The 12,581-nt window shown below is 38.0% G+C and overlaps 1 protein-coding gene across 10 annotated transcripts in view; it reads left to right on the top strand.

Annotated features, from left to right (window-relative positions):
• The window catches only part of msn (serine/threonine-protein kinase msn), a 225,024-nt gene that overhangs the window by 73,499 nt on the left and 138,944 nt on the right, over positions 1–12,581 (top strand). For all 10 annotated transcript variants that reach the window (XM_067158047.2, XM_067158046.2, XM_067158039.2 and 7 more), the window contains exon 10: positions 6,229–6,349. In XM_067158047.2, coding sequence (XP_067014148.1) covers positions 6,229–6,349 — 121 coding nt within the window. The remainder of the gene's footprint in view (positions 1–6,228; positions 6,350–12,581) is intronic.

The following is a 12,581-nucleotide window of genomic DNA, read 5'->3' as shown; positions in this document are numbered from 1 at the left end:
TTCCAATTTCAGGGAAGAATTGAGCCTCGGTTAAATGAAACTGTACATCAGTGGAGCAGGTGATACAAGACTAGGTACTGTGAAATTGAATGATGAGTTAAGTTTCTACAAACATTTTCTCTAAAGGAATGGTGTGTTCATAATTGGGCAATGATTTCTATGGATAGAATTCATATTAAAACACACAGTACCTAGTAAGCAAGCAATTTAGGGGGAGGCGAATGAAAAATGCATATTTTTGAAATGAAAAAGAGAAGAGAAAAGAAGGGTTTAGGTAGGAACTGTTTCAAAATGAAGATGAAAATACAAACTTTTTAATTAATTAATAATAATTAATGTTATTTGATTTACGTCCCAACTACTTTCACGGTCTTCGGAGGCGCTGAGGTTCCGGAATTTAGTCCCGCAGGAGTTCTTTTACGTGCCAGTAAATCTACCGACACGAGGCTGTCGTATTTGAGCACCTTCAAATACCACCGGACTGAGCCAGAATCGAACCTGCCAAGTTGGGGTCAGAAGGCCAGCGCCTTAACCGTCTGAGCCACTCAGCCCGGCACAAAATTTCTTACAATGGAACTATAGTTTCTCAGACTGAGTCCGAACCTAAAGGCTAGTTCATTGTATTTTAAAACAAAGCTGTGTGTGCACAATTACACAATTTTATGATTTTTTTTTCTCCAGTCCTATTTTTTTCTGATGGGCTGAGGATGAAGGTGAGCTTTTTGCGTCAAATTTTGCTTCTTGCTTGGTTATTGAGTTAAAATTAATGTCATAAAAGTAATGATTTGGAACAACTATGGACTTTGAAACTTTGTGCATGCTCGGGTTTGCAGTGAAATAAAATAACGAGATAGAGCACAAGTGTATTTGGTGGTAGGTCACACTCAAATGGAAGTAGACTCCGTCCACTCTGTGACTAAACTCAAGCTGTGGATTAGACACGAATGTGTCCAGGCTGAGGCCAGGCTGAGTGGCTGAGACTGTTGCAGCGCTGGCTTTCTGGCCCCAACTTGGCAGGTTAGATCCTGGCTCAGTCCGGTGGTGCTCAAATACGTCATCCTCGTGTCCGTAGATTTACTGGCACATAAAACAACTCCTGCGTGATAAAATTCCGGTACCTCAGCGTCTCCAAAAACCATAAAAGCAGTTAGTGGGACGTAAAGCAAATATCATTAAATTATTAGACACATTCACCTTCCATCAGATTATACAGTTGTAACAATAGAGGCCTGACTGAATCCTTTCCCTTTAGAAGCAAAATTTCTTGTATTTGATTTAATTTTGGACTGCGCATTTCCAGAGCTTTAAAGATACTCTTCTCTTCAACCTGGATTCCTTGTTTGATTCCACTCTGAGAAAATAAGATTCTAAATTTCAGTCCCTCTAGAATCATTTGCTACAAACTTAATTTTTCTGATCAACTCTTCAAATTATATTACAGACAAATGTATGAAAGCAGATTGAAAATCTCCACTTCGAAATATCATCTCCTACTTAAGGAAATTTTGCCAAAAGAGGTAAATTTCTTCTGTGATAATTTACTGCATTAGATTGGAGGAAAACTAGTTGGAACATCAAGTTTGTTGATTTATTTTCAAGAACAAATTGAATGGGCATTTATATAATTGATTTTGCATGTTCGTAAACAAATATTATGTCAAGCAATTACAGTGCTTTAGTGAAAACTAATATTTCTAGATAGTATTGCAGTATTTAATAATCCCTCTTAACTCCATGCTTGGCTATATTACAGTGAAACCTCGATTCTCTGTTTTTGGAGGGACCCCGGGGGAAAATACGTACAACACGGGAAAACGGACAATTGGGGAATGAATGAACCATCAACTATTTGGCTAAACATCACAAAAATGAAATATATATACTTACAATCTTACAAACAGCCCTAAACCAAACCAAACTACAGCCCCAATGGCCTTCCACCTACCAAGCGACCGCTGTTCGGTCCGAAGGCCTGCATATTATGAGGTGACACATGGTCAGTGTGACGAATCCTTTCGGCTGTTATTCCTGGCTCTCTAGACCGCGGTCGCCATCTCACCATTAAATAGCTCCTCAATTAAAGGTAATAACCAGCCCTCATGCCTGTCTGTTCGGTCATCAGCACAGAGGCTGGTTGAATCCTCAAATAGCACCACCAAAGGTTATGCAGTCATAGGGAAACTGCAAAAACCAGTGGCAGAGTCCAGATGAGGCATACTAGGCAAGATGATGAGTGAGGTAGTTTGCCATTGCTTTCCTCACTGGGCCAGAATGTGCCACCGCAGCACGACTGACTATGAGCAACACCTTTCATTACGTTTGGACACTATTTGTGCTCCGAATGCCATTACTCAGCACCACACATACCCCAGCAACTTCCATATTATCACAGTCAGCCCTCATATCCAGGTAAAAATGCCTGACCTGGTCGGGAATCAAACCGGGCCCTCCGGGTGAGAGGCAGACAAGTTAGACCGCGGGGCGAGCTTCAAATATTCATTACTGGTATGCGACTTAAAAATCTCGAAACTTTTCATTCACTTTTACCGGGAAAACTTCGTCAGTTTCTTCTGAAAACTTCTTTCAGTTCAGCAACTTTGATCAACCATACTCTTCGAAAAATCTAGCAGCTGTAACGCCAAGCCAAACAACAATCAACCACAAGTAATTTTTAATTCTCTACAAAAGCGCCCAACATGATGGCGAAATCCCTTTTTTTTTAAATCTTCCATTGTAATTTAGTCACCGGTATACTGTTCATAGTCAGTTTATGGAAATATTGTACCGCGTAAATTAGGCCTACATCGACTTTTAAAGGTTATTTTGAACTCGAGAATATTGGTTTTGAATGTAAGTATCGATCCTAAAGTTCTCAAATGCATGATATTTAATTCTGCCCGTCACTAATCACAATCAAAGTGGAACGAGAAAAAATATCATTAACAGTTCCGAAATTACGGTTATTCGCGACCTTGGCTCAGCTGGAATGCGTGCTCGTTGCACACGTCGGTACGACTGCGAAATGTTACAAAGTTTTTGAGTGTAACGTGCGCGAAAAAACCGACTGCCATTTTTATAACATTTTAGCGCCAAAACGTGAAATTCCCAGTCTTGTATTAGGACCGAAACAGTAATAGGCAATCCCAAAACATCCCATGACTTAATGTACAGTATGTAAGGTTCTGGTCTCTATAACATAATCGTTTACGATAATATAAAAATACTAAATTTGTGTTACTGCTACCAGTACTTCAGGAGCTGTTTCAATTCTTGCCTGATAGCCTAGTGACTATACAGTGCCCTGAGGGAAGTGCTTAAAACCTATTTGGCGATACACTTGAAAAACGTAAAAACAATAAACATGTAACCCTGGGCATAATGTAGACGTTTTGCAAGTACAAACATTTGATGAAACTTGTTCAGTCTTCAAGTAAAGCTGCTGAAATGCGCTCTGTCTCCTTCCAATTGTTGTGGACACTCCTGCTTTATGATTTCCGATGATTCTCTAAACAATACCACCCGAATGCGATGTTAAGATGGTCCCGTATGCAAGTCCATCGCCGATCGCTTTTCCAGTACAGTACGGTAGGCTACTTCCTCAATTTACCGCAGTGATGGGAGGTTAACACCAAGATCCGTAAGTATGCCGAAGCCGTCCTTTCGTGAGATACAGTTTCTTTAAAAACCCGTTATCGAGGATTTAACGTTGATGGGACTGAAATTTCTGGACGCTTGATCCAGGAAATTGTTTCTTCGAGCAACAGATAATGCGGGATTTTTACCACGTGACTTAATTAGAATGCTTGCGGGACTACGTAATTTGAATTAATAATACGGGAGAGCATAGTTTCCGGGAACGTATAATCGAGGTTCTACTGTATTTGTGATGATACCTCGTAAGGATTTTTTTTTTTTCCTGTGGAAATATTTATTTCTTAATAAAATACATTATGGTATAGTTGCAGTAGCAGTATCAAATTCACCTTATTGGGCCAAAATGAATTACTTGAGAAGATATTAGGTTCTCCTGTAAAAAATTTTTTTTTACTTAGGAGGTAAATGGTTCTTGGCAGTAGAAAACTAATGTATTTTGAGGGATATTTGTTTTGGTTGGGTTTAGTGTCCCGATTTGACCATTTACTGTATGTAGCAATAGTATGAAATGGATGTAATCTGCAGCAGCGGCTCCACAACCAGAACTTCATTAATAACAAATTGAGGGAGTAATGTTAGAATATTAAACAGAGTCAAAGATTAAGTTTGGAGGTGAAAGTATTTTGGAACCAACAGGTTTGTCTCAATGCATTACAGACATTGTGATACAGCCAAGTATGGGCTACGGCTACACAAGCTTCCTGCTGTTTGTCTTTTCTTGACATTGAAGCCAAAGGGTCTTCGATCTCAGGCTCCTCTTCTGTCACTGTGAGATGTTGCGCGGTGTAGCAGGATGTCTCTCTGGATTCTCCCTCAGTTCTTGAACTTTCTTCCTGAGGATGGTTCTGTCTTTCCTTCCTTCAGATCTTTGTGTACTCCTTTAAGCCAGTGGGGATGAAGAGCGAACATTCTATATGCCCGTCTATCCAGTTTAATTCCCTTTAGGCAGCCTTCTCTTTCTGATTGTAGTGGTTCTCTGAATAAGTTCCTTGTTGGATCTCAGACACTTTCTGGGCTCCTAGAATTTTCCTGAGAAACTTGCTTTCCTTTTTCTCACTTGTGGGATAGTCTCTTTTGGCTGCATCCAGTACCTCAGTTTTGCCTGGAAGGAGATCAATCTAGACCTGTAGGTATAACAGCACAGTTTAAAGACCATTTTCATCCTCTTTGCTCTTTCTCCTGATTCTTTTTCATTGGGACTAAGGTTCTCAGCCAGGTACTTCGGTACACCGTGCCATCTTTTGGATAGGCTCTGTTTTATGAGATCTTGTAGTACATGTACTTGTTTCACTGCTGATGGGATCTTGTCAGCAAGAATCACTACATCATCAGCCCACTCTTACTACACTGTGGGTATCATTTGTATTTCCAACACACGTGAACAGGACTGGGGGGGAGCCATCGCCCTGTCTTAGTCCTGTTTTTGTTTCATATGTTTCCAACAACTCATGTTTGTTAGGGTCTGATGGATAGCTAGGGATTTACAACTGACTCTGAATGCCCTGAGAGTCTCGCGGTCCACTGAATCATAGGGAAATCCAGTAGGGTCATAATCATACTTCTCTGCCTCAGTATCCTTATCTTGATCAGTTGATGAGAAGTTGTTCTATGTATGAACATCCCTTTCAGAACCCTGCCTGGTATTCCCCCAACTGTTTATCCTGGTGGGCCTGCACTCTAGTTTGAAGTGTATGCGATGGGAAGAAGCGAGATTCCTCTGCAATTATTGACATCTGTTTTATCGCCCTTTTTGTGCAAAGGGTGAACCTCTTCTGTTCGAATAGGAGCAAAATGTCCTTCCAACTGTTTAAGCCCATTTTCACCTGCACAGTAACACATGCTTCACCAAATTAAAGGGGGCAGATTCATTTCGGAAAAGACCTGTTGTTGGACAGGCTATGGGAAGCACAATGGACAATGTACACTCAGCTGAACAAACATTGTCAGTTGCAGATGATGACTTCCTTTCAAAATCCTCTTGTGTGAAATAGTTGAACATATTGTGCAGGATTCCAAGTATCATATCTTCGGTAACTGGTTATCCACAGTTTACAAATGTCTTGTTTCGAGAATGTATAAAATTAAATATCTTTTAGCCTGCCAGTTTTTGAACAATTCAGCATACATGCAATATTGTTCAAATTCAAACTAGGCTTTATTTAAATTTGAAGTATTTAGACACACTGTTTCAGAAAATAGCAATTTTAAAAAACTTTGTTCTTGCAATGCTTGTGACCATGTACTGCAACACGAGTGGTGTGCTGGAGTGTCGGGGTACGGATAAGCAAGCAACATTGCCAGCTCAATTTTGAGTTCTGGCCCCACAAATGTTCTTTTTTTTCACCATTGTTTCATTTTAGCAGAGTTTTACATTATGATGTCTTTAGCTAGTTTCTCAAAATGTATGAAAATTGTGTAAAGTATTTTTTTCTTATCAAAGAACTGTTTGGTAGCTTGTGGTCCCTTTACTTCTCTCCAGCTGTGAGTACGTGTGTTCAGTTGGAACTGAATTCTATGAATATCTAGTACATAACCTTTCCGTGGTATTGATACCAGCTCAAATGGCTATTTCAGGAGGGTCGAACCTTGACGCAGTCCGAGTCGAAGGAAAATAAACATAGTCGGAAAGGAGAACGCGAAGAAATCCCCGAACCAGGACCACCATCACGGCCTCCAATACCGCAGCGACTGATAGGTGAGCCAACTTATATTAATGTAATTAGTGCACTGTGAACAGCAGTGATGGTAGTGTGTGTTACAAACAGCTTGTTTTACTTGTGTTTCAAGCCATCAGCTGACAAATAATTAATGGTAAAGAATAATCATTCTCTTATAAATTAAAGACATACATTAAAATTTTTGAACTTTAATGTGGATTCCAAGGTTTGTCTTTTGAAAAAAGTGGAATGTCACATTAAAACCAATGCATATTAACATATTTGACCATTTTTAAGAATTCTAGTATTAAGAAAATGAACATCATGATGAACATTTTCTGATGAGTGCATGAATCCTCTGTTGCATCATAAGTACGTGTTCGATTTAAAATCACACAGGGAATTGTGAATTCGGGTGTGATGTTAATGAAAGGGCGTTGTTCAATGAAATGGTGCTAAAGCATATCAAAACCACTAGCAAAATCCTTCAAAATTTGTGCCTCTTAAAGAGAATGTCCTGTTTGAAAACGCCGTACTTCGTTGAATGTGAAGGGCATATTAACGTTTACAAGAACATAGGCCTTCTTCTTAAGACGCCATCTCCGAGGGGAGGTTGGCGAGCTCTGGTCTTGGCAGCGCAGAATGGAATGCCACTTCTGAAGTACAGCAGTGCCATCTTCGAAAGTCCTTCAACCATGAATTTCTTCTTCTCCCAACAGATCTCTTCCCCTGTATCTTTTCTTCGATAATAAACTGTAATAAGTAGGGCTCAGATGTTTAGGAAAAGTCATATTTTTTCTTTGTCTCTATTTTCTTACCTGATTCGATTTTGGTGCAAATCAGGTGATTATTGTCACAATTAAGTGATTTTTATTTGTCATATAAATGCATATTTTGGCTTTTTTTGTCATAAGGTCATATTTTGAGCTATATTCGTAGAAACGTCATATTACGGTCATATTTCGACGGGTTGGTGACAGCTATAGCTGTGCAAAATCATCGTCAACTTCCCAAATGAGAACTAATATTCACAAAACTGCTTTCCTGTATCACATCTGTAGTTAATACAAGTGGAATACTCTGCCTCTTCTATCAACATTGTGCAAGAATTGTTTTCCTACAGTTTGTCAGAAAGTCTGGCATATATTAAGTCGAACTTTGGAATTATATTGAGTGCAATTATTCGTTTAGAAGCAGCTAGCTTAGAAATTCATGCAGGTATTGAAATTGTGAGAAATGGTGAACTTTCAGCACAACAATCGCATGGAGTAGTTGGCGTCAGTGTAAAATGGAAACTTTAAAATGTGTTTAATCAAAGTAACGCTTTTCACTGTGTGTGCAAGATAAATGATGTTCTTAGAAGAGAAGGTACCAGAACATTTCAGGATGAGTGCATACTCGACAGCAGTGATTAAATATTCTTTAAATATGCACCAATAATGTCTTGTGACGTAGAAAGGAGCTTCTCTTCTTACAAGAATGTGTTACGTGGTAATGGGAGGTCTTTCGCGCCTGATGCTTTGAAGGTGAATCTTGTCATACACTTCAATACCACCCGCGGAGAAGAATGAAAAAGTTATGAGAGTTTGCACTGTTTGCCCTGCCGCCCTACCATAATGTATTGGAAGACATCTACTTAATTCGTTTTGTGGTGCTCAATTTAAACTTTAACGCATTTGAGTAATATTAATGTAATCTGGGCTTAAACTTCTAAAATATTTTAAAGAATAGATTGATTTGTAGTTTTCGGTTTTCTTCAAACCACCAATGAATGGTGCAAGCTTGTTTTGACTTTTAAAATGTTGTGTGACCTGATAATCTTAGCCATCTTAGTACTTGATAGGTATGTATTCACAAATGTTCGATAAGTAAATAGAGGATAATAGAATGTGAATAACTGCTAAACATGTATATTCAGAAAATGAATATGAAAGTAAGAATCATCATCATCATCATCATCTTCCTTCCAAGTATTGGGCCATGTGACCCGTTACGGTCTTGCATTTTACTTTTTGCAAGACTTGAAAGCAATCAAATGTCCTTCCGACGGGTTGCTAGCCTGAAGGAAGTGAAAGTAAGAATAAACTATTTAATTAACAAATATGTATCAAAGGAATTGCCGTTTCGATTTATAACTTATTTTTTTAAAATTGCCATATTTAGATTAATCATTTTCGGGCCATATTTTGTAATTTTTGTGTCATATTTTGTCACTTTGAGGTCAGGAAGATAGGAAACTTAAAAGGGTCCACCTTTTCAATACAAAAATGTTATAGTTCATTTACAACATATATTTACACTTGGAACTAGTTTCGACGCTGTTTGGCGTCATCTTCAGCCAAAATGTGGGAAATAGGCTAGCATGTAGACATTTATATTACACAAAGCGTTACATTAAACAATACACATCATACGAGGAGATAAAAACAGGGACGAATATAGAAACAAATGAATCGTTGAGAAAGCAGAAGTTATAAATATTAAAAATAACCTTAACCACACATCTTGCCGTGCGAAAATATTTGCCTTGAATGATTCCTGAATACAAAACGCACGCGCACACATTTCTGAAGAGCCAGCAGGCAGGAAAAAGTAAAGTGAAACCTTAAGAGTTCTTCTGAGAAGAGTTCATCATTTTTCCTATGTTCCGACTAACTAATGAAGTCTCCCTTGAGTTCCTGATAAACATACACAACAGGAAATTCTCCTTCACTCTCAACAATAGCTATAAAGACCAACGGTAAATTGCATTTTAAATATTGTGCAGAGACGTGAAAGCATGATCTTGAACATGATATAACTTCTTCATTTAACCCAATTTTTTACACAAGGTGTTACATTAAACAATACACATCTTACGAGGAGATAAAAACAGGGACGAATATAGAAACAAATGAATCGTTGAGAAAGCAAAAGTTATACATATTAAAAATAACCTTAACCACACATCTTGCAGTGCGAAAATATTTGCCTTGAATGATTCCTGAATACAAAACGCACGCGCACACACTTCTGAAGAGCCAGCAGGCGGGGAAAAAGTAAGGTGAAACCTTAAGGCCCGGTTGTATAAAACATTTGATCGGAGTTTAACGAGGAAAAATGGCTGCCAGTCAAGTTGAACTTTGATTTTCCGTTGTATAAACGCTAACCTACGATCATCTCTTCTCGATCTAAGTTCAGATTTGACTGCCGAATATTCGTCGGTTAATCTCCTTGAACTCAGTTCATTACCCTTCATATTAAACATTGAACTAGACCTGAAGACTTGAAAAGTGTTCCCTTGTATCGTATCTGCGTAAGAATACCGTACCGTAATAATATCGAGGTGAGTTATAAATATTTGAATGCTAGTAGTTAAATAATAATGCGCTGAAGATCGCTTGATTTTTTTTCAGAAGTGAGGTTATGTGAACAGCCTACTGCAATACAAACACGTTGCTATTACTTAGTTTTATGATACTGCTTCAATAATTAATTTTTTAAAATTATGTTTCAAGTTTACAAAACAAAGCAATTTATATATATATTTCTTTTCTTTAGCAGGGATGTCAGATTATTCCGACTTTTCGTCCGATGAAGAAGAATTGATTTTACGACGAGCTCCTCGCGTCTTTCGGCACAGACGGAATCCGATGATTGAAATGGGTGATGAAATGTTCAAAATGAGATTTCGTTTATCGAAAGATGTTGTGGAACGACTGGAATTAAAGTTAAGGGACACATTACAAAAACCTACTCAAAGAAATTATCCCCTGTCACCCATGTGTATGTTACTAGTAACTCTTAGGTTTTATGCCACGGGAAGTTTTCAAATGGTTGTTGGAGATCTCTTTAATATTGACAAGTCAACGGCTTCCACAACAATTCATAAAGTGACCAGGCAAATTGCTTCATGGAGACCAGAATTCATAACCATGCCTACAGAACGTCATGAAGCAGTTCAGGTAATGAGAGACTTCCACGAAATCGGCAATTTGCCCTGCATTTTGGGGGCAATAGACTGTACTCATGTGGCCATAATATCTCCTGGTGGTAATGATGCTGAAATTTTTCGGAATCGTCATGGGTGGTTTTCTCTAAACGTACAAGCCATCTGTGACTCAAAGTTACGATTCAGGAATGTAGTTGCGAGATGGCCAGGTTCGGCCCATGATAGTAACATTTTTAAGAATTCCAGAATTCGTGCACAGTTTGAGGTTGGAGAATTTCAACAGGGCCTACTGTTAGGCGATAGTGGATACAGTTGTTGTCGCTATCTACTGACTCCTGTTTTACATGAGGAAACAGATGCCGAACGTGCTTACAACCGTGCACATAGAAGAACTAGATCTGCAATTGAAAGGGCCTTCGGAATGGTTAAGAGAAGATTTCCATGCCTGAGGATGAAGCTTCAAGTCAAACTACCTCGAGTTCCTCCAATTATTGTAGCTACATTTGTATTAAGCAATGTGGCTATAAGTGCAAATGATGACTTACCTGATATCGATCACCATGCTGCAAGAGAGGAAATGCCTTACATAGACCTCCCAGAAGTGACTCCAAATGAAGGACGGAGGGGAGAAAATACTGCAGTGCGAACTGCAATTATTAACAACTTATTCACGTAATACTATGTACGTAGGTTACTCACTGTTTGTGTTGTGTGGTCTGAATTAATACCATGATTTGAACTAGATTTGCTGATACGTAAACACCAAAGTAACTTACTCAGAAGGAATTTTCTCTGCAGATCTACTTTTATAGTCATTTTGTTAATATTGTTTTGAGTGGAGATGTCTTTTTTTTTTTTTCAATGAAGTTTTATTTTGAAATGCTGAAGATCCCATACATTTTTCAGCTCAAAGGATTTGATGTTATTTCACAGTTGTTGGAGAAATATAAAGTTTCAGTTATATTTAGCAAATGTATATCCATTGGCGTGGAGTTATTAGCGTTGATTTTCCCTTCAGAACTTATTGTAACAGTGTACAGAAAATTGTTTTGGTACCGTAAATATTCTCTTTTCGAAGTCTATGTCGGTGAATGCTGAATGAAAGCTGATAGTCGTTCCTTCTGCATATGGACGGCTGTTTATTTACTGTGCTTGTTTTTATATTTTGTGACCTCCTGCAAAGTTTACATGTGTTACCGGTTAGTGACATTATTTCATAAGCCTATTGCAATTGGCCAACACCGATACTTAAGTGATTACTCTTTTTAAAATATATTGTTTACTCAGAAGATCATGAGTGAGAAATGCCTAAAATTGACATTAATTATGCGTTGCACAGCATGACAATGGCACAGTTAATGTGTAGCACCTCTGCATGGAAATGATAAATAACATATGGATGGCTGTATATTTACTGTACTTGTTTTTATATTTTGTGACCTCTGCAAAGTTTTGTGTTACCGGTTAGTGATATTATTTCATAAGCCTGTTGTAATTGGCGAACATTGATGTATTTTGTGACCTCTGCAAAGTTTCATGTTACCAGTTAGTGACATTATTTCATAAGCCTGTTGTAGTTGGCGAACATTGATGTAACAATACTTAAGTAGTTACTCTTTTTAAAATATATTGTTTAACTCAGGCCATGAGTGAGACACGCCTAAAATTATTGACGTTAATTATGCGTTGTACAGCATGACAATGACACGGTTATAATGTGTAGCTCCTCAGCACGGAAAGAAAAACATAAAATATGAATGGCTGTTTATTTACTGTGCTCGTTTTTATATTTTGTGATCTGCAAAGTTTACATGTGTTACTGGTTAGTGACATTATTTCATACGCTTATTGTAATTGGCCAACATCGATTTCACGATACTTAAGTAGTTACTCTTTTAATATTGTTCATTCAGAAGGCCACGAGTGAGAAATGCCTAAAATTATTGACATTAATTATGCGTTGTATAGCATGACAATGGCACAGTTAATGTGTAACACCTCTTCACGGAAAGGATAATAATATATGGATGGCTGTATATTTTCCGTGCTTGTTTTTATATTTTGTGACCTCTGCAAAATTTACATGTGTTACCTGTTAGTGACATGATTTCATAAGCCCATTGCAATTGGCGAACATCGATACTTAAGTGATTACTCTTTTTAAAATATATTGTTTACTCAGAAGGCCATGAGTGAGAAGCCTAAAATTATTGACGTTAATTATGCATTGTACAGCATGACAATGACACGGTTATAATGTGTAGCACCTCAGCACGGAAAGGAAAAATAAAATATGGATGGCTGTTTATTTACTGTGCTTGTTTTTATATTTTGTGACC

This window comes from Anabrus simplex, chromosome 14 (genome assembly GCF_040414725.1).
Source record: "Anabrus simplex isolate iqAnaSimp1 chromosome 14, ASM4041472v1, whole genome shotgun sequence".
Lineage (NCBI taxonomy): Eukaryota > Metazoa > Arthropoda > Insecta > Orthoptera > Tettigoniidae > Anabrus > Anabrus simplex.
The sequence above is the reverse complement of the archived record's forward strand: the minus strand, read 5'-3'. Positions and strand labels throughout refer to the sequence as shown.